General features: G+C 38.3%; 2 protein-coding genes and 1 pseudogene across 3 annotated transcripts in view; 1 reads left to right on the top strand and 2 right to left on the bottom strand.

The window, feature by feature from the left end:
* B3GAT2 (beta-1,3-glucuronyltransferase 2) overlaps positions 1 to 11,379 on the top strand; it is a 56,561-nt gene extending 45,182 nt beyond the window's left edge. Inside the window, exons 3-4 of the mRNA XM_081094486.1 lie at positions 10,572 to 10,720; positions 10,804 to 11,379. Coding sequence (XP_080950612.1) covers positions 10,572 to 10,720; positions 10,804 to 10,890 — 236 coding nt within the window. The 3' untranslated portion in view covers positions 10,891 to 11,379. The remainder of the gene's footprint in view (positions 1 to 10,571; positions 10,721 to 10,803) is intronic.
* LOC308521501 (dnaJ homolog subfamily C member 2-like) lies at positions 544 to 4,756 on the bottom strand (annotated as a pseudogene). The gene is made up of 2 exons: positions 4,721 to 4,756; positions 544 to 2,623 (listed from the first exon to the last, which is right to left on the bottom strand). The product of its transcript is annotated as a dnaJ homolog subfamily C member 2-like (transcript).
* A 153-nt stretch (positions 11,380 to 11,532) lies between the features above and the next one.
* The window catches only part of SMAP1 (small ArfGAP 1), a 128,956-nt gene continuing 117,518 nt past the window's right edge, over positions 11,533 to 22,970 (bottom strand). The window contains exons 8-11 of the mRNA XM_081094485.1: positions 18,989 to 19,116; positions 15,273 to 15,444; positions 14,101 to 14,408; positions 11,533 to 12,275 (exon numbers count right to left, since the gene is read on the bottom strand). Coding sequence (XP_080950611.1) covers positions 12,141 to 12,275; positions 14,101 to 14,408; positions 15,273 to 15,444; positions 18,989 to 19,116 — 743 coding nt within the window. The 3' untranslated portion in view covers positions 11,533 to 12,140. The remainder of the gene's footprint in view (positions 12,276 to 14,100; positions 14,409 to 15,272; positions 15,445 to 18,988; positions 19,117 to 22,970) is intronic.

The following is a 22,970-nucleotide window of genomic DNA, read 5'->3' as shown; positions in this document are numbered from 1 at the left end:
CAGGTGTGACCCTGCTCATAAATTTTATGTAAACTTTTTACCCTGCCAGTACCAGGAACGGCTAATGAACTGCTTTGCAGTTTGTTTTTTCTTTTTTAAAAAAAATACTTTGTAGTGTTGCAGATAAAAGGTCTTGCTGTACTCTCGGTCGGCACTGCAAGCTGTGGGGCTCTTACGGGAAGGACACGGCTGGCAGTCAGCTGACCAGCTTAATAAAGGCTCTTAAAATTTAAATTGAGTCGATGGTCTATCTCGCTGAGCTAACCCATAACAGTAGTATAGTTTGATATTAGGTAGTATGGTACTTCCAACTTGGTTCTTCTTTCTCAAGGTTGCTGTGGCTATTCCAGGACTTTAGTAGTTCCATACAAATTTTAGGATTATTTGTTCTAGTGCTCTGGAAATGCCATTTGTATTTTGATAAAGATTGCATTGAATCTATAAATTGCTTTGGGTAATATGGACATTTTAATGATGCTAATTCTGCCATGAGCACAGTATATGTTTCCATTTTTTTGTATCTTCTTTAACTTCTTTAATGTTGTACAGTTTTCTGACTACAGGTCTTTTACCTCTTTGGTTAATTGATTTGCGGATGTTGAAACAACCTTGCATCCCAGGAATAAATCCCACTGGATTTTGATCTTTTTGTTTCAGTATTTTCAGTTTTATGATAAAAATGCACATGCAACAAAGATGTGATAAGTCATTTCTTTGCTCTAATTGCATTCAGTACTTGCTGTTGAGCAGCTTTCTTTTCTTTTACCATCTCAACAAACCCCTTGCATTGTTTCATGCGGCACTTCTTCGTCCTGCTACTTCCCCCCATCTTTCAGGTGTACTTAGTGGGTATGTTTACAAAGCTTGTTACAAAAGCTTCTGTTCTGTTGTCCAGGGTGTGAAGTCTGTGCATGGACCTTCAAATTGTTCTGAAGGTGTATCATTGTCTGCCTGGGGCACCACTCCATGCTCTCTAAAATTTACCGAAAGCCTTTTTGTTTATGTCATCTTTTTGATGAGGGTCAAGTTTTTGAAAACTCTGCGTTGCAGTAACATCTTTGGTGGTTCTCTTGACTCCAGAAGAACGTATGCTACAGCTGTAACTTCCCATCTTGAATTTGTTCCAGCAGGGAAGAGGCTCACAGCTTCACTCCGTAATTCCAGATCTTCTCTGACCAATTCTCACTGCCATTTCCACCACCGCCAGTTGATTTCTCTGCATTCTTTAGATCAGCGGTTCTCAACCTGTGGGTTGCGACCCCTTTGGCGGTCAAACGACCCTTTCACAGGGGTCGCCTAAGACCATCCTGCATATCAGATATTTACATTACGATTCATAACAGTAGCAACATTACAGTTATGAAGTAGCAACGACAATAATTTTATGGTTGGGTCACCACATGAGGAACTGTATTTAAAGGGCCAGAAGGTTGAGAACTGCTGCTTTAGATGCTTGTCATGCATGAGCCTCAGCTTCCTCTTTCTCTTTTCTAATTTGCTCATTTATTCTCTTTCCCCCCCCTACTTCTTTGTTGATGATGTGTTTCATGCAAGCACTGTAAACTTGCTAGTTCAAGGCAATCACAGTTAACCCACTATGCCTCATTATCAGAAAAGTGATTTCAGGTCTTGCGTGAGTTTCAGAGTTTTTGCCTTTCCATTATAATGTCTTTTCTGGGTGTTTTTCCTTCTTTGCCAGTAGAGCTTGTTGTCTAATTTCTTCCTCTTCTTTCTCTTCAGCTAAACAAGCAACTTCTAATTCAGCTTGTCTGTGATTTTCTTTAGCTTCTTGCTCCTTCTATTTTGCTTCTGCTTTTGCTTTCTTTTGTGCTTCTTTCTTGGCCTTTTCTTCTGTAATTTTTTATTCTTGGATTATAACTATATGCATTGTCAACTACTGTTCATATCCTGTCCATTTCCTCTTCTTCCTTTGTGCTCTTGTTGCTCTGTTCTGCTTTTAAGTCCTCCTCTCATCAGGACACTCTGCTTTTTATCTTCTTCGTCTGAATAAGAAAATTCTCTCCAAGAATAAAAATTATACCAAAAAGAATAAAATACATCTATATCTTCAAATGATGAATTCGTATCACCAAGTTTAGGGAAACATTTTTTTTTATTTGACCATCTGGAATTTCTTTCAAACACAGGAAAACACTTGGAAGAAATTATCCTTTGCTTCACTTTTAGAAGGAACCAAGTTATCAAAAGTAGGATCTACACTGTTAAACGCTGGTCTTTTCACTGGATCGGATAACATTTCATAAGCTTTAGCAATGCAAGTGAAGTGGTCATTATCTCCTTCTCTCGTTGGTGCACCAGCTGCGTTCCCTTTGTCTGGGTGATGTTTTAAAGCCTTTGCTTTATGAGCTGCTGATCTGTGTCCCTGGAGCTTTGTATCTTACATGGCCCAGTCCAAGTGCTGCCTAGTGGTCTTGGTGCTGTCAGGCGTTGGATCAAGTGTTTTCAGCGTGGGAAATTCTTCTAACTGCAATTCTTCATCTTCTGATTCTGCTGATAACTCTTTCTTATCCTCCAGTTTCTGAAAAGAGGCAGAAGCATTTCTGTTTCTCTTAACAAAAGCTTCAGACCATCTTCCCACAGGATCACATTGGCAGTGTTGAGGCTGTGATTGGAAATGTTAAGAGGCTTCAGTGTATTGCTTGGAATAAATCGGCGGTCAGGGGGTGGGCAATGGCAGGGCCTTGGCCACTGCAGTGCTCAGCAGGAGCAGCCTGGTGCCCCCGGGGCCAGCCTGCGTCCTAGGTGGAGGGCCCTTAGCATCACCCCCTCCTGGCCCCAAGTTCTTCCTGCCTCCTGGTCTGAGCCTCCCACCTTGGCTCTGCAATCGCCTGTAGGATCTCTTTAACGTGTTACTGAATTTGGTTTGCTAGTATTTGTTGAGGATTTTTGCTTCTATGTTCATCGGGGATTGGCTTATAATTTTTTTTTTTTTTGGTAATATCTGTGAATTTGATCAGTGATGCTGGCCTTGTAAAATGAGCTTGGGAGTCTTCCCTCCTCTGGAGTCATTTGGAATAGTTTGAGAAGGATTGTTACTGAGCCAACCCGTATTGTTTCTTGTCTTTTTCATAATAGGCATTCTAACAGGTGTGAGGTGATAGCTCATTGTGGTTTTTTATTTGCATTTTCCTAATGATTAGTGATGTTGAGTACCTTTTAATTTAGCTGTTGGCCATTTATATGGGAAAGCAAGGGAGTCAAAATAGCCAAAACAATCTTGAAAAATAACAAGGTTGAAAGACTTACACTTCCTGATTCGAAAACTTATTATAAAGCTACAGTAGTAAAGACAGTGTGGTACTGGCATAAACAGGTGAATCAATGGAAATAAATTGAAAGTCCAGAAATAAACTTATGTTTATGGTCAGTTGATTTTTGCCACAGGTGCCAAAACCATTCAATAGAGAAAGAATAGTCTTTTCAAAAAATGTACTCAGAGTTATAAATATATTCAAAGCCATTTAATCATATCCTTAAAAGGTCAATTTGATTCTTAGGATATATTCCCAGAAGTGGGATTGCTGGGGAAAATGATAGCTCCATTTTTCATTTTTTTTTGAGGAAACTCCTTGTTGTTTTCCATAGTGGCTGCACCAGTCTGCATTTTTTTTTATATTATTAGTATATATTTTTATTGATTTCAGAGAGGAAAGGGGAGGGAGAGAGAGATGGAAACATCAATGATGAGAGAGAATCATTGATCGGCTGCCTCCTTCCTGCCCCCTCCGGGAGATGGAGCCCGCAACCTGGGCATGTGCCCTTGACCAGAATCAATCTTGGTACCCTTCAGTCCGCAGGCTGATGCTCTATCCACCAAGCCAAACCAGCTAGGGCACCAGTCTGCATTCTTATCAGCAGTGTACTAGGGTTCCCTTTTCTCCACATCCTCCCCAGCATTTATTGTTTGTTGACTTATTAACATTAGCCATTCTGGCAGATATGAGGTGATACATCTCTGATAATTAGTGACCTTGAGCATTTTTCATATGTCTCTTGGGCATCTGTATGTCCTCTTTGGAGAAATTCTAGTCAGGCCTTTTGCCCATTTTTAAAATAGGATTGTTTATCTTTCTGGTGTTGAGTTGTATAACTTCTTTATATATTTTGGAGATTAACCTCTTATCTGATGAATCATTGACAAATATGTTCTCCCATCCTGTGGGTTACCTTTTTGCTTTGCTGATGGTTTCTTTAGCTGTGCAGGAGCTTTTTGATCTGATGTAGTTCCATTTGTTTATTTTCCCTTTCCCTCGGAGACATATGGGCAAAAATATTGCTCCAAGAGATGTCTGAGATTTTACTGCCTATGTTTTCTTCTAGGTACCTTATTTTTGTTGTTGTTGTTGCAGTGGTAAATGGGATTGCTTTTTTAGTTTCTCTTTCTGAGAGTTCATTATTGGGATATAAAAATGCCATTGATTTCTGGATGTTGATTTTGTATCCTACTACTTGCCAAATTTATTTATTAAATCTAATATTTTAAGGTGGGTTCTTTAGGGTGTTCTATATACAATACCTTATCATCTGAAAATAATGACAGTTTTACTTCCTCCTTTCCAATTTGGATGCCTTTTATTTCTTCTTTTCTGGTCGTTGTGGCTATGACTTCCAACACTGTGTTGAATAAGAGTGGTGAAAGTGGGCATCCCTCTCTTGTTCCTGATCTTAAGGGAAACAATTTTTGCCTATTGAGTATTACGTTGGCTATAGGTTTTTCATGTATGATGTTTATCATGTTGAGGTATGATTCCTCTATTCCCACTTTGTTGAGAGTTTTCATCTTTATGGGTGCTGGATTTTGTCGAATGCTTTTCCTGCATCTATTGATATGATCATGTGTTTTTACCCTTCATTTTGTTTATATAATGTATCACATTTATTGATTTGCAAATATTGTACCAACCTTGCATCCCTGGAATAAATCCCACTTGTTCCTGATGTATGATCTTTTTAATATATTGCTGGGTCCAATTTCCTAATATTTTGTTGAGGACTTTAGCATCTATGTTCATCAGGGAAATTGGCCTATAATTTTCTTTTTGTGTAGTGTAGGGTTTGGAATTAGGATAATGCTAGCCTCCTAAAATTAGCTTGGGAGTCTTCCTTGTGAATTTTTTGGGATAGTTTGAGGAGGATTGTATGTGATTTTCAACTATAAGTTTATTTAATGGGTTAAAGGCTATTGGTACTATTCCTTCATGAGAGCTTTGATAGCTTATGTCTTTCAAGGAAGTTGTCCATTTTTATATTTTGAAATTTACTGCCATAAAGTTGCTCATAATACTTTATCATTTGAATGTTTTATAGAATGTGTACTCCTCTCTCATTCTGGTATTTGTAATTTGTGTGTTCTCTCTTTTTTCCCTAAGTATGGGTAGATATTATCAATTTTATTGACCTTTTCCCCCTAAGGGCATGGTTTAGATTTCACTGATCTCTATTGTTTTCCATTTGTATTTCATTGATTTTGGCTCTTTAATTTATTCATATCTTTTTTTACTATTCACTTTGGGTTTCATTTACTCTTTCTAGTGTATAAAGGTAGGAACTTAAGACATTGAGTTAAGACCTTTCTTTTTATCTAATAAAAGTGTTTAGTACTTTAAAAAAATACTCATTGTCCATGTAAGTACTGCTGTAGATGCCGCCTGTAGATTTTGGTGGCTTTTTCTGTATTCATTCCCTTTTGATTCTTCCTTTGAGCCATATCTTTAGAATTATGTTGTTTAGTTTCCAAATATTAGATTTTCCAGATGTCTTTATATTATTGATTCTCTTTTAATTCCATGTGGTCAGAGAAATAGTTTGTACAATTTGTGTTCTTTTTAATTTATTGAGACTTGATTCATGGCCCTGCCATAAGCTTATCTCAAGTACCATGTATACTTGAAAAGATTGTGTATTCTGCTGCCCTTGGGCGGCTTGCTCTGTAAATGTCAAGTTGGTTGTTAGTGTTGTCTATCTTATAGTATATCCGTATGGATTTTTTTTAAATTGTAAAATTTTCAGTTATTTCTTCAAATATACGTTTCTAGCCCCTTCTCCCACCTTTCATTCCTTTACTGTTTCTGTACTCACATACGTGTGTTTGTGTTTCCTTTTAGTAGTTTCTGTCATTGTCTTCTAATGTGTTATCATGTGTTGATCCTAGCCAGTAGGTTTTTCATCTCAAGACATAGTATTTTTCATCACAATGGGATTGCTTTGGGTCTTTTTATTTTATATATATATATATTTTTTTAAATATATTTTATTGATTTTTTACAGAGAAGAAGGGAGAGGGATAGAGAGAAACATCAATGAGAGAGATCGATCAGCTGCCTCCTGCATGCCCCCTACTGGGGATGTGACCGCAACCAAGGTACATGCCCTTGACCGGAATCGAACCTGGGACCCTTCAGTCCGCAGGCTGATGCTCTATCCACTGAGCCAAACCGGTTCGGCTATTTTATATTTTTAAATATATTTTTATTGATTTCAGAGAGGAAAGGAAAGGGAGAAAGATAGAAACATCAATGATGAGAGAGAATCATTGATTGGCTGCCTCCTGCATACCCCCTACTGGGGGTTGAACCCACAACCTGGGCATGTGCCCTGACTGGGAATCAAACAGTGACCTCCTGCTTCATAGGTCCACGCTCAATCACTGAGCCACTGTGGCCAGCACTTTAGGACTTTCTATGCCTTCCATATCTCTACTTGGCATGTTCAGTCTTTCCCCTACCTTTCTGAATATATGAAGAATATTTATAATGTTTTAATGCCCTTGTTCTATAATTCTGCCACCAGTGTCATTTCTGGGTTTGTTTCTGTTGACTGATTTTTCTTTTAATTACAGGATTATAGTTTCTTGCCTCTTTGTACACCTGGGAATTTTTGTATCAGGCATTTTGAATGTTTTGTTGCTAGGTACTGTAAAGATACATGTTTATTTGTGTTATATATTATGCATACCATACATTTACACACACATCCAGATTAGGAGTGAAGCGCGTCTGAACTGCCTCCCCTTTATGTGTATTTTACATTTTTCTGGGATACAACTAAGTTATTCAGAAGCATTGCGATCCTTTCCGGGCTTGCTCTTAAAGGTTTGATAGGCAGGACCAGCGCAACCTTTAGGTTAGGGCTAATGTGACCCCACAGTGAACACAACAATCTTCCAGCTCCTCTGCCAGGTGCCCCGACTACCATTCCACTCTGGCTGTTGGGAATGTGACCCACCCAGCCCTGAGTGAGCTGCAAGAACCAGCCCACGTGCTTCTCTCCAGGCTCTTTCCTGGGCCGCAGGGAGTTACAAGAGCATTTTCTGATCTTCAGTTGGACGTGAGGGGAGCCCTCTGCAGGCCAGCGGCTCTCTCCCGTGCTCTGTACTGTGGATTCTCCCGGCTCGGCCTCCTGGGATTCTCTGCTGTCTCCTCAGCTTTAGGGCCTGCAGAGCTGTGAGCTCCCTCCCCACGGTGGAGCCTGTGGGCTGCTCCCTTCAGACAAGAAGCTGAGGCAAATGTAGGACTTGTTTTTCTTTTTTTTTTTCTTTTTCAGAGATCTTGGTCCTGCACGCCTCTTTTCCAATGTCTAGAAATCGTTTTTTCAAACATTTTCTCTAGATTTAGGTAAGACAGTAGGGAAAACTCAGCCCTTGTTGCTCCATCTTGTCCCCAAGTGGAAATTACTTGTTGGACTTTGAATGTCTTCCAAATGTTTCCATTTATTAATCAGTAAGCACCTACTAAAGCAGGCCCTGACCCTCTGACCGAGAGGAGATATATCCTTACCCGTCCCCCATGCCACTGCAAGTCAGGAAATGCTGCATTCACAGCATAACCAGGTTCCATTTGTATTTTATTTTTTATACATGGGACCAGGACAGAGGATCCTACTCCCATGATTTTTGTAAGGCTCATAGTATCTCAGTAACCTCTGCAAACATCTTTAAAGCTAAATTAATTTCACTAAAAATAGTGAAGGGGAAATGTAATATTTGAGACATATACAGTTTGAAATGAAGACAAGTCAAGATACCCGTCTTGGGTTGAAAGCAGTGGTTTAGGAGCTAAAAGTCCTGCTTCCAGAGGGAGAGCTCTCTCCCAGGCTTCACAGCAGGTCACATGATTCCCCAAAAGACAACCAGGGCCTGGCCTAGTTAACATTGTCCCTGTGTGCTGTGCTCCCTGTGACCTGCCTCCTTTGAAGGGCTCACTGAGCTGGAGCCTGGCAGAGAAAGTGGGGGTGGGAGTGAAGAGCATCTGAACTGCCCCACCCCTCAGCGTGGTAGAAAATAGACCACCACGTGGCTCCTATGGTCAGCTGCCCGCTCAGCCCTCTGCAGGGTGCCAGCCTTGCAGGCCCATCCCCTTGTCCGGGGAATCCAGGAAAGGGCCTTGGAGCAACAGCGATTGGCCCCACTGCTGGCTGGCTGCTCCGCTTCAAGCTGCAGACTTGCCATGGGACTCTGCTTTAAAAGCTAACGGATATCCCTGCGCCAAGGAGAGCAAGAAAATAATCTGAATGAGTGTGCTGAAGTCTCAGTGGGGAATGAAGGAAATCAAGTTTGGACCCTGTATTTTTATGAGAATGAGGAAATACAACCAACACCATGAAAACCACGTGAGAAACAGACCAGCCACTTCAGTGGGAGGGAGAAGGAAACAAAGCTGAAGCGTATTTACTAGCTCACAGAAAAAGCCAGGAACCTTTTAATACTAAAATTGGAGCTGACCTACTAGAAAAGTCACGCTTTGTGCGTGAATTTGAACCTTGGCTTTTGGTTGAGGCGGCTTCAGACTTGTTAGCAAAGTGGCGGGAAACGAGGTGGCCTGGCAGGCTACCTAGACTTTCACAAGCCCTTTCCCTGTCAGCTGCCCCTCACAATATTTACAGTGGTATTATTTATATAGTGTAGTGTCTTTTGGAGGGAGCTTTGCAGTTAGTGTTTTTCCATTCACAAATTTTACGTCAGACACCGAGTTGAGAAGGTACCGCACCTCGCTTGCAGATGAGAAACGGGGCAAGTTTCAGAATCAAGAAAGGTGAAGGGACTTGACCAGTGTCCCAGGCGCAGGGACCCAGGCAAAACCAAAAGGCTCCAAATTTCAGATTCTGTGGTCTTTCTGCTAGAACGTGCTGCCTCTCCCAGGGTTGGTGAAATGTGCCCGGACCAGTCCTCAGGCTCATGCTTTATGATCCTTTGTCCCGTCTCGCTCGGCACACGCTGTCCCAAGGTGTTTGTATGTAGCTCAGTGGGAAGTTTTCCCATAAAGACAGCAGCGTCTAGAACATGGGACTGGCCCGCCTTGCACCTGGAGAGGTTATGAGAATGCTGGTTGTGGTTTTCCTCACAGTTCCCCCATGTGGTCCTTACTTTGCAAACTATACTTGTGCAAAAATAAGCATAAATCAATTCCATTAATGTAGAGAAGGGCAAAAGTTGCTAAGCAATGTTCCTAGGGGTTGGTCCTCATAGCTTTAACACGGGGAGGTCCTCATAGCTTAACTTTAGTGTCGGCTTAGACATTAACAGCAGCGGGCTGGGCTTCAGGCTTTCAGTTACAAAGGTCTTAACATTTGTTTGCTCAGATAGCTTATAGAGTGTTTAATGGGAAAGCAAGGGACACTGTTAAACTACAGATTAAATAGTAATTATCTTTCCTATGACCAAACCATTAAAGGAAATTGACAATAATTTCCTTAAAAAAAAAAAAAGAAATATATCACCCAGCCTGCATGGCTCAGTGGTTGAGTGTCAACCTATGAACCAGGTCAGTTTCATCCCAGATCAGGGCACATGCCCGGGTTGCGGGCTCAATCCCCAGTGTGGGCATGCAGGAGGCAGCCGATCAATTATTCTCTTATTGATGTTTCTCTTTCCCTCTCCTTCCTCTCTGAAATCAATAAAACTACGTATTTTTTAAATGAAATATAAAAAACAAAATTTATTAAATGGCTTAATATATCCTACACTGATTTCCAACCCACCCACATTTTTCAGATTGAACCAAATCAGAAATCAACCAACCGATTATTATTCATGTTCTAGCAAACTAACTTTCCTTTTATCCCTGTCTTCTAAACTCAAAGAAAACCAGCGCTGGTTTTGATAAGTGCACACAGAGATGTTAAAGGAGGCAGAACTGGGCGGGCTCTCGCACAATTACCTCAAGCTCAATTAGGCCGAATGTAAATGCTTTTCCACTACATTTAGGTCTTAGTTGTCCCCAGTGTCAAATGTTGGGTGTGATGACTTCTGTGAAATAGCAGCTTGAAGAATCTACCCTTTATTATCAAGACTAGACTTTTTACAGATCCCCACCCGCACCCCGCCGGTGTACACCTCTGTGAAGGCATCGAGCTCGTTATGTTGTAATGACTGCTTTTCTTCTTGAGACTGTAATACAGGTAATGCTCCTTTTCAACTTTGTGAAGTAGGACCTGGCACATAGTAGCATATAGAATTGCTCTTCATGTGACCAAAGTTTTATATAGAAAAAGATAAGTATACCAATATTTTAAAGTCTCTCTCTTTTTGTGTTTTTTAAAAACTTCTCACAAAGGATTTGCTGTAAGCCTTCAAGTCATCTTGTCCAATCCAAAAGCTGTATTTAAGCGCCGTGGATCCCAGCCAGGGATGCAAGAATCTGACTTTCTAAAACAGATAACAACTGTTGAAGAACTGGAACCGAAAGCAAATAACTGCACCAAGGTATTCATGTCTCATGTGCTGCTTGATGTGGCTGCATGCTGGCATTGAGGCTGGCTACCCCAGAGATTTCCCTCCCTCCCTAGGTCCTTGTGTGGCACACTCGCACAGAGAAGGTCAATCTAGCCAACGAGCCCAAGTACCACCTGGACACAGTGAAGATCGAGGTGTAACTGGGAGCAGCAGTGGGTGTGGAAGAGGACGCTTGGAGGTTAGGCTACAGAGCATTCAGGTATTGTTCATTTTACTTCAGTACAACAGCCTTTATTGACATCTGATGGACATCTGTTTAAACAGAGCTTGTCAGTTAACATAAGCTAATCAGTTGGTATAAAATGTGTTTCTGTCTTCATTTGTTCTGCATGTTTTCTCTACAACTAAACTGGAAGATCTTTGTACAGTACAGCTAATGACACTGCAGGTACCATTTTTAGTATCTTATATACTTTTCTTTTTTTTCCCCATTTGGCCTTATAACTGGTAGAACTGAACAGGCTTTAGAAACAGATGACAAGTATTTTGTCCCCAATTCCTGACTTAGCAACATTAATTTATGTAAGGTTGGTGGCAGTATATACTGTAGGAAATGAAACCCACAAAAAAAGTCTATGGATCCATCTATTTAATATAGGGATAGAACATTTTGTCAATACTAGGCACCATAAAATGTAAACACAATTACTGTCATAAACCTGGATATACCTTCAAGGACTGAAAGTGGCTTTGTTTAGTTACCCTGTTTGCATATAGTGCAGAGAAAGGTCGTCATATTAGCACTATGTACATAAGAGGAGATCCAAATTACAAGAGGCAGATAAAATTCAAATTCTTTAAATATTTGTTAAACTAAGTTTTATAGTAACATCCAGGTTTATCTTCCTTTCACTAACCACGTTCCCTGTTAAGCACATCATAACAATAGCACAGTGAAGGAAATGATGAAATAAAAATTTTGATACACTAGAAAACAGTGCTCAGTGATACATTTACATTCTATTTATGATTAACCATTTGATCATACAGTACCTTCCTACAAGATTACTGGCTAATTTGGGGGTGGGGTTTATACTGTTAGAGGTATTACTAACATGATAACTATTTTCCTTATATGCAAACATTAGAGCTATAATTTTACTGAGTAAAACTGATTATACAAGTTGACTTTGCAGCTTCTCAAATAATGTGGTTTATGAAGTTATGAGAACTATGAGCAAAGCTGCCCTGGACATGAAATAGTTTCTCAACCTGCTTTTCATCACATCAAATTTAATCAGTACAAACCAACACAGTCAATCAGATAATTCTTAATGTGAACAAATGGGGAAAAAGAAAAAATATATATGTACATGAATAAACAGGGGAACTAGATGCATTTCAGCAAGGAATGTAGGTGGTAGCTCTGGATGAAACTCGTGTGCAGTCCTCACTTCCACAGTTGTGTGCTGAGAGTCTGACCCGATGAGCTTCCAGACCATCCTGCTGTCGTGCTGGGGGGCTGGGCAAAACCCAGCGCAGGGCTCGCACTGCCCATACTCATGCCAGCCATCTGCTGGTTCACCTGTGAGATAACACAGGGCTCAGTTTAAGAAGCTCACTTCACTTTTAATTCTAATTTCTTTAACCACAGTTAGACATTTTTAAATAGTTACCTGATTTTATTGGAAGCTGCCTCAAAGAGATACTGAAGCTTAATAGCAATTAAAATAAGTATTTTTTTGTCCATGTAAAAATCCGTCAAAGCCAACCATCACATGTTTATTTCTCTGCAGAAAGCAACTACAACTTTCTTCCCATTTTTAGCACTGTACTATGTTTACTCAATTTCTTGCCCCAAAAGATTAACCACAACTAAAAACAAAAAGTGCCAAAGCAATCTTTCAATTTGTATCTAGGTATAATGAGTCCACTGTTCTTTCAACTCAAGTATTGCTAAAAACTAAGGAAATTTTAGAAGGTAAAATACTCCAAAATTAGAAATTGAGTATTGTAGCTTTTATTAACATCTTAAATGGTTCTATATACTTTGTAAATATTAAAGAAAAGGTAAAACATCTAAAATTTTCATTATTTGATAAGGTATAAGATTTAATGTGTTTTCTTCCACTGGAGTCATGTATGTATATAAGCATCTTAACCCTTTCCTTGTGGTTCTTACCTCCAAGATGACAGGTTAAGGAAAGACGAGGATTAAGTACAAAGTGGAGTTAAAACCTATGCTCAGGGTTGGATTGTATTGTTTGCGGTTTTCAAAGACACTAATGTGAATTACATCACTCTAATGAGACATAAGTGTCTATAGCGGAGGATCATTTCTGATACTTACTCAAGGGTGTTTTAACCACTTTGTTGTTGGCCAGTGGCTCTCATGCAGGGAGTGCTGGAGAACAGCCTTCAGCAAGCCTGGAAGTAAGGGTCAACTCCTTCCTGGTTCATCCAGCACCTTAACCTGAGCTTACTTCAGCATTCTGGCACGCACAAGCTGTTACTGCCATTTGGTACTTACCATTTTTTAGATCCCCAGAGGTTAGAGACCAGTGTAATATATTCTTTTAAATAGTAAAAATAACTTGGAGCATTCATAGGATATATAGTGATTTTGCTAATGTTGGTTAGAAATCACTATTGACTATTCTTTGCTCTCAAGGTGAAACACCTGACCAGAACATGAGCTAAAATGCTAGAAGCAGGTGGGATCTTATCAAAGAGGAGTGTAAAGGGAAGAAAAGTTAGGACAGAGCACCTAATATAGAGAAACTCATTTGGAGAAGGTAGTGTATTGGTAATGTGTCCTTTCTTGGCACTAAAATAACTTAGGTAGAAACAGGATTTTATAATATGAAGGGATGTCTGAAACAAATATGGACTTGTCCATATCTTATGGGAATTCTTGAACTAGTGGGTACTCTTTCTAAATATAAATCTAATTACAGGGTAAGTAAAAAGGAAATACAATGTTATAGAGGTTTTTGAACAAAAAGATTTTTTATAAATCATGAACAGTAGCCTAGATTTTTTCCCTAATTTATGAAAGCTACACCCCTTCCCAAATTAGTAAAGACAGGTTGGTCCAAAGTAGACTATCAAACGCCCAATCAGGGAGCTGGGTTAAAGCAAATTACTAATTTCAAAGGTGATAGGGAGTTTCTTAGGATGCCAAGATAATTTCTAGCTCTTATAACTAGATTACAGTTATATTGGAAATGAAAAATACTTCACATTTCTTTATAGAATATTAAGTAGGGACAAAGACAGATCATTTGTGTATCTGATACAACTTCATTATCTCTCCTCTTTCTACCAGATTAGATTTAAATACAAATAAAACAATTTAGAAAGTCTGATTTCTTCAATTCTGGATAAAGTGGAGAATAAATGACCCTTACCTGGGAAAGGTTCCATGGGGGCTGTTGAGCTTGAGGCAGTCCAAACTTACTTGGGGGTGCACCCATCTGTCCAACCATTCCTCCTTGGGGGGCAATCACATTCTGAGGCAGTGGCATCACACCAGTTTGTGCATTTCCCATAAACCCATTGGGGATGGGCATGCCCACCATCATGCTTGCACTCTGTCCCATCACATTGCCCATAAGGCCAGGAGCTGCAGGCACAGGTACACCCATTGATGGAAAACCTTGAAATGCAGTCGGTGCTTGTGAGGTAAATGGTATATTTGTGGGTCCCATAAATACACCTGCATCATAAGAACCATGAAAAGAAAATGAAGAGAACAGGGATACTGTATATAGCTGCACTCAATTCTATAATCACAGAAAAACAATTACCATTTTTCTGAACTACCCATAGCAAAATTTTTAATCTGGTCTGGCTGCTCCTACTGCTCAGACCAACTCATAGCCTACACTCTCAGAGCTGGTTATTTCCAGAAGCAGACAAATCAGTTATGAACCTGAGCAATTTTAATTAGAATAAATACATGCATAGAAAAATATCCATTGTGAAGACCAACCAGCATAGCATGAGATGATGTGCTGTTTCTGCTAACCTAACCCTCTGGTCTCCCACTACCAAATACACAGGTGCAAGTTCACTGTGCCTGGCTTTAAGGGAAGCAGGTGGGATCTCATTATTTTAAAAGAGGTAGTCTGACAGATTAAAACTGTGTAAACAACAAATCTTACCTTGCTAGTATTTATTATAATTATTTTTTAAATCTCAAACCTTTTTTGGAATTCATGTAATAATTCAGACTGCTTATTGTTTACTTGCAGAGAAAATACCATGCTGTACAGTTAAAAACTTCATGCAAATCAAATTTAAATTATTATTCAAAGATAATCTATGTCCTAAAAGCTTGTGAAACATTAAGTGATATGTGAACAGCTTGTTAATCTAAATGAATAAAGTTCTGTGACTCCTGTACCTGCTTTTTAATTCTAATGCTTTATTCATTTCAGTTTTGTAGTTGTGTAAATTGCAACAACAAAAACACTCATTACATAGAAAAATGGGGAAGAAACATAATTGATATAACCACAAAGGCTCACTTCCAGTAATGCCACTGCAGTCCCTGAAAGCAAACTTCAAAATGAATTACCAGGAGCGCTCTGCGGCTGCACGGTCCCTGCGCCATACAAGGACAAGATGGAGTCTTTGGAGAGTTGTTTCTTTGTCACCTCTTCTGACTTGGTCGTTTGTTCCGTGAATAGATCCAGATCCCCAGATGTTACTGTAGACACAGTGGCAGCTGCTGGTACAGAGGACGTCCCCTGAGACAAATGCCAAAACACACTATCGAATTGTGCATACTAAAACATGACTCATCCATTACTTAAAATCCACGTGAAGTTATGAAATTAGAAATTCAACAACTTGTAGAAGGTAAAATGGTGCATTAAAGAGGGTCATTCACAATGCCACCCAAAAACATTTAGGATAAAGGTATGATATTTACTATTTTGAATGTATTGATGTAGAAAAGGTAGATTGAAACTCTTCAAGCGAGCGTCCGGCTTGTTTGATTGTGGCTTTAAAAAACATGTTTATTGATCTCAGAGACAAAGGGGGAGGGAGAGAGAGAGACAAACATTCACGATGAGAGAGAATCATGGGCCCTAGCCGGTGTGGTTCAGTGGATAGAGCATCGGCCTGAACACTGAAGGGTCCCAGGTTCGATTCTGGTCAAGGGCACTTGCCCGGGTCATGGGCTTGATCCCCAGTGGGAAGGTGTGCAGGAGGCGGCCGATCCACGATTCTCTCCCATCAGGGATGTTTCTACCTCTCTCTCCCTCTCTTTCTAAAAATCAATAAAAATGTATTTTTTAAAATAAAAACTCTTACTAGTACATAATAAATTTTGTTTACCTGCTAGACTGATGCTGAGTTTTTGCATCCCATCCTTACCACAATGGGGTCAACAGGTAGGGTATGTGGCTGTGTCTGAGCATCACCATTCCCGGGAGGTGCTGAGGGATCTGCCTTAGCAACTACTTCAAGGAACTGGTATCCCTTGGATTAAAGAACATTTCTACACCTACAGAAGACTGTAAGAGGGTCCTGCAAAGGCTGCTTTTGTCCAGGGGTGGGGGGCGGAGGCTCTTCAAAAGCTGCATTGTGATATTCTTATAAACCTAATCTAGATCAGTTTTAACCACAACCTTAGAATGCTTCTAATCTATCCAAAAATGAAGGACAGCAATACTTTAACCACCCCCACTCTCAACCATATCTTGTATTCCACTTTTGGACCAGGGGCAAATGAACACAAATGCAAAGAAATGTAGACTTCAATATAAAACAAAAATTTTCACTTAATCTCTATCTTGCAAACAGGTAGTAGGGTGGAACCTTGGTTCTTGAATTTGTTCCAGAAGAACTGTACAAGAAGTTATTTGTTTGAAAATGGAATCATTTTTTCCCATTAGAAATAATGTAAATTGAATTAATCCATTTTAGAAACTCAAATGATTCTCCATTTTAACCTTTCTTGTATACAGTGCTTGCCAGCAAAAGCTATGCACACACACTCCTCGTCATGGCGATACTTAAGCGTTAAATGGTCTGCATTGTTCCCCCTTGCTGCTCTGATACTAAGCAAAACACATGAAGTACACCAAAGCCTCAGATGTGGGGTCTAATTCTCCAGGCAGGTGCAGAGCAATTCATGCTCCAATGGTATCTAAAGAAGTCTAGCAGATAAAACAACCTCACTAGAATGTTAGACCAAAAGAAACTGCTTTCCCCATAAAGTTCTTTTCTAAAAATAAATACTAATGATAAAGATCCATTTAAACTATTCCTAAGGAATCTATTTTCTCAACTCTAGTGGTAATTATACAGTGACTATAATATATGTAATAAAAATACATGTTATTAGTCTTCTCAAGAAGACATAACTTCTATCTTATTAAAACTTTCCATCCAAACAATTCCTATTGGTCCAGTTTTTCTAGAGAAAAGAAAAATATTTTACCTCAAAAATTATGCTGTAATGAACCAAACTAGTTGCTTATTTGTAAAGTGTAAGTTTAACATAGAATCTTAGTTGTATGCTTACGAGTAATCAATATTCCTGAAAGTTCATATATTTCACTTTAAAGAAAGACAAATACTGAATGACTACATTTATCACTTATATGTGTAAAAAATTTTAAAAAAATCAAACTCATAGAAACAGAACAGAATGGTGGTTGCAGAGGCTGGGTATGGAGGAAATACAGGGAGCCTGAGCCTGGTAAAAGGGTACAAACTTTCACCTATAAGATGAATAAGGTCTGAGGATCTAATGCATAACAACATGGTGACTACAGCTGATTAATCTATACTAGAGGCCCGATGCACGAAATTCGTGCAAGAGTAGGCCTTCCTTCCCCTGGTTGCCGGCACCGGCTTCCCTTGCAGCCCTGTCTTCATCTGGTCTAATTAGCATATTACCCTTTTATTATTATAGATTGTATAATGGAAATTTGCTAAGAGAGTAGAACTTGTGTCCTTCCCCATCCCCCCCAAAAATAAAAATGTGTTAATTAACTTGATGGTGGGAATCCTTTCACAATGTATACATAATATCAAGTTGCCAGAAGCCAATTCCAGCATGTCAGCAAGGGCTGAATCATCTGGAGTGGCAAGAGCATTTCCCCAAACCTGAAAAGGGATGGTTGCTTGCTGCCAGACAGCTCATGGCATCTTAATCTGCATGTTATTACCTCCTGTTGGCCGAACATCTGAACAGTTGAAGGCAATTCGCCAATCTGACAATGGATTCTGTACCTAACCCTGGCCTTTGATGTGTATATCTACCTCGCTTAGAACAAATTGTGTTAATAAAAAGCAAGGGGTCCTGAGACAAGGAGAACTTAGTTCCTTTAGCTAAGTCTTCTCTGACTACCTATAATGCCTTTCAAAATTATGTTTCATCTCTGGACTCTTATTTACGCACAGCCCTTCTCCAGATTTCTGAACTCTAGATGCCGGAACAAGAACCACTGGCATTATCAAGTCATTATGTTATGCATTTAAAATATATTACAATTTTGTCAGTTATAGTATTTAATGTATTAAATACTATACCTGAAATAGTATTTAAAGTATTAAACAATTTGTAATTTTAATAAAGGCAAAAAAAGAAATTCCATGTAATGTTCAGAAGGCAATTCAAAATTTACCATTAACGCTGAAGAAAAAGTCCTGATCATTAATATTATGTTCTCAATTGTTTTTTTAAACATCACCAAAATAAAAAAGGAAGGTAGGTTTTAAGGCTAACTTAAAACAATTTATCTTCATAAAAAAGAATATGAATACTGAATTTGCTAGAATTTCTTATTCTGTTTTACTGCAATCAGAAGTAAATAGTATCTTGGGGATGGCTCAATAGAGCATAAGAAAAGAAGTACTGGCTGCCAGTCAATAGTTATACACCCCCAGTTTAAAAACCTCAGAGGTAAATGGCCTTGATGATCTCAGACAAGGCTGAAATAGTAGTCTGAGTTTTCCTACTTGTTCATTCTAAACACTGTTGTTTATCTAAAGCAAACGTTAGCCAACTTTAGGCAGTGAATATTTAGGCTTTGTGGGTCATAATAGTGTTGGAACTATTCAACTTGCTTTTTAGTAGGAAAGCAGCTACAGACAATATGCAAATGACTGGGAGTGGCTGTGTTCTAATAAAACTATGTGCAAACAAGCTGCAGGCTTAGTTTGCCAACCCCTGGACTAAAGAACAGGAGGCTTTCAAATCAGCGATGGAAATTCTGAAACTTTTCAGAAAGGAAATAAGTAGTGATTGTGTAAAACCATACTCTTACAACATACCTGAGCTGGGGGCATGACAGTTGCAGGTAAAGGATTAGAAATCATTGGTCCAAAGATGTCCAGATCATCATTCAGGGGTGGCACTGTAGTTGTGTTCCCATTGGTCACTGGTGCCTCAGCAGGACCATCTAAAAAGAGCATAGATTCTTGTCTTAGAGTAGAATCTCTTAGTACTTGAAACATGGCATTATTTTAAAAATATATGGTAAAAAAAAAAGAACAGTTCAAAAAGTTGACAACAACATATATCTTCCCCTTCTACTCCAGGTTCTATCACAGTGATGGCGAACCTTAGACATGCGTGTCAGGGGTGACATGCGAACTCATTTTTTGGTTGATTTTTCTTTGTTAAATGGCATTTAAATATATAAAATAAGTATCAAAAATATAAGTCTTTGTTTTACTATAGTTGCAAATATCAAAAAATTTCTGTATGTGATACGGCACCAGAGTTAAGTTAGGGTTTTTCAAAATGCTGACATGCTGAGCTCAAAAGGTTCGCTGTTCTATCCCCTTACTCAAAGAAACCATTTCCAATTTTATTCTTCCAGATAATCTTATCCACCATATTCTATATCCAAATAGAACACATACATACATATACATATACATACATATATATATATATATGTATATACACACACACACACACACACACACACACACACACCGAGGTGTATATATAAAGTTTTTAATAAATGGTGTCATATATTCACATTATTCTGTATCCTGATGCTCCGGTATGTGCCAGGTACTGTTCTGAGTACTTTACATATATTAACTCATTTAATCCCCATAACCTAATGAGACAGACACTACTTTTGAGTTGATTAGCTAAGCTAGGATCTGATACCATGTTCTTACAAACAATGCCTCTTCATAAATGGGTGTGTTTTGGATATCATTTCATAGCATGTACTAGGTATTTCTACCATAGAAATAAATTTTGATGATTTTAAATGTCTGAAATGTTGCATTTTAAAGTTACTATAAGGAAAAAAAACTGGATAAAAAGAAAGAAAACATACACTGGTTCCATAGGAAATATCCATAAAACTTGAAATAAACCATTTCTTGGCAGTACCAAGCCACTGAGCTATAATGGAAAAGGAACTCTGATAGGGTTCCAAACATTCTATATCAGTTCCTACTTACCCTATCATTCATAAAACCTTTTAAAATATCTCCTTTTACATTAGTGCAAAATTTACACAGTGTAAAGGTTGGGAATTGGAGTGGGGAGAGGGGGAGTTTCAGAGCATGGTATTCCAGGACATGGAACATCTCACATGGTTCTGTTTTTTGTGGCCACAACCAAATAACAGTCCTGAGCATCATGACTCCAATCTCTGGGACTTATATCCTAATCAGGCTTCTATTTTAACAATTTACAATTTCATGTGGTCTCTCTTTGATGTAACATATATTGTTAACAAAAGTTCTACCATGTACTCAGTATTTCTACCACAACCCACAGAAACTCACAGGTTTCTTCTTTTTTTTTGAAGTATAACTATAGAAATAGATATCATTTATTTCCCTGTTTGGAGCTTTAGGAAAGCACAGATTAATTTCAGTGAATAAATTGTCACAATAAGATATTTTTTACTACCTAATTTATAAGAGTATGTAAAACCCACAAAAGTTAGTTTGGAAGAAATCAACTGCAAACATTTTTCAGTCACTTCCAGTGTTATCACATTATCAGAGCCATATACCTGGGACTATGGACAAGTTAAAGATGAAGCAATAAAGCAATGCACAGATTATTATTAATTTATAAGATAGAGAATTTTAAGCTAAGACACAACTATGACATAAAAGCATTCAAATGACTCATACGTGAAAGTTATTTTCATTTCTAACCATTTCAAAAGGCAACATTCATTCTGAAATTAGACCTCTTTGAAGATCTATTTTATATTTTCTATCCATTCCACATTCCATTTACACTATGTATATATATAGCACATTATGTACTATATAGTACATCATGTAAATATGAACCAGAAATGAAACAGCATAAAGGGAAAAGGTATTCTAGATTAAAAACACAACTAAAGGAACATCTTTGTGATATTACAACAGCTCAGTAAATAAACGCAGTCCAAAGCCTTGTAAGCCAGTGGTGCTTTAACCCATAAACTGTAGCGTGCAAGGTAGGGGAACATCCACATCAGAGACATGTTTACTTCAACAACAAAATATGACTATCTTATATATCTGCAATTTCAACTCACAAACAGAAGCACATGTCCTCCCCAAAACAAACTACAAACCAAGAAAAAAGTTTAAAACAGGAAATAATTATTTCCAATTTTACAGTTAAATGTCTTTGCTTTTTGAAGGAATACTAGTAAACACTAAAAATTAGGATAAATTTATGGGGGGAAATCCTTAAACATGAGAAAATACTATTATAGCGGAACCCCGGTTCTCGAACTTCATTAATTCCAGAAGGCTGTTTGAGAAGCTATTTGTTTGAAAACAATCATTTTTTCTCATTAAAAATAATGTAAATTGAATTAATATGTTCCAGACTCCCAAATGACTGTTTTAACCTTACTTATAGTACATGTCCAATGTACTGTTTATAAATAAACACTTCTTAAATTTATCAAACCATCCCCTAGTATCCTTAAATGAATTTTTTTAATGTATATTTTTTATAATTTTAGAGAGGAAGGGAGAGGGAGAAACAAATGATGAGAGAGAGTCACTGATCGGCTGCCTCCTGCACACCCCACACTGGAGATTGAGCCCACAACCAGTGCATATGCCCTGATGGGGAATCAAACCTTAACCTCCTGGGATTCATAGGTCGACACTCAACCACTGAGCCACAAAGGCGGGCCTTAAACAAAAGTTTAATATATCGCTGCTTCTGAAATGCTATCACTGGCTAACTGCTTTTCATTTATCCAATCAACAACAGTTTTTCTACCTATTCAATTGCCTGTGATTATTTTGTGAACACTTTCATACCTTTAGCATCATTAGCACTCTTGATAGTCTATGTTTTAAAATTGTGCTAATCATTTAATTTTGCCAGCAACAAAAGCAATCTCTCCTTGGTTGTCTCAGAGACTTTTTGTCATGCTAAGGTATCAGCCTGAAAGGGTTGTCAGGTAGAAAACTGAACAACTTGGTCAAGAACCGATTGTTTGAAATGGGAGACATTTGAGAAATGACTCTTTTACCTTTTTTCCTTTGGTGAATTAAGTACTATCAACTGATTTTTACAACAGGCCATGTCAATCTAGTCAAAACAGCAGTGAGCAAAGGCACTGTGTGAGAACCAGGGGGTTAACCTATTAATACAGCAAATGGCCTGTTTTTTATTTTATACTGTACATCTTTCAGAAACTTCTGTCTGTTCTAAGTAGTGCATTATACTTCATTAAGAATATTAACTTAGTTATACTTTCAAACCTATCTGGTAGTACCATATCTAATCTGTAAAACAACACGGAGCATTTCATTTGGTTTTTGAAGTCTAATTTTACCCTTCACACCTTAGGACACGTGTAACTAGTGAAATTAACAGCCAACACTTAGTATAGTGCTTGTTTTGCACAAAATCTGAAAAAACACAAATACACACAATAAACACATGCATTTGTTCAATGTTTATAATCATGCTATGAGAGAGGCACTATCAATTATCCTCATTTAAAGATGGCAAAAAAAAAAAAGGTATACTTGTCTAGTGTCGCAGAACTAGAGCAAAGCCTGAGGTTGTAATCCTCCTCCATTTTTACTTTAAAAGCAACACGTTCTTGTAAAAGATGCAAACTCTACAAAAATGAAAATGAGTAAGAATTCCCTACTATGGATAATGGTGATGACTGCATAATAATGTGAATTTATTTAATACCACTAGTAAAACTGGTTAAAATCTTAAATTTTATGTATATTTCAGCACACAAAAAAAGTCCCTTACCATACCTTTTCTATGCTTATAAACAATGTATATACAACA

This window comes from Myotis nattereri (assembly GCF_964212035.1).
Source record: "Myotis nattereri genome assembly, chromosome: 6".
Classification (NCBI taxonomy): Eukaryota; Metazoa; Chordata; class Mammalia; order Chiroptera; family Vespertilionidae; genus Myotis; species Myotis nattereri.
This window is presented reverse-complemented; position numbering and strand designations above follow the sequence as displayed.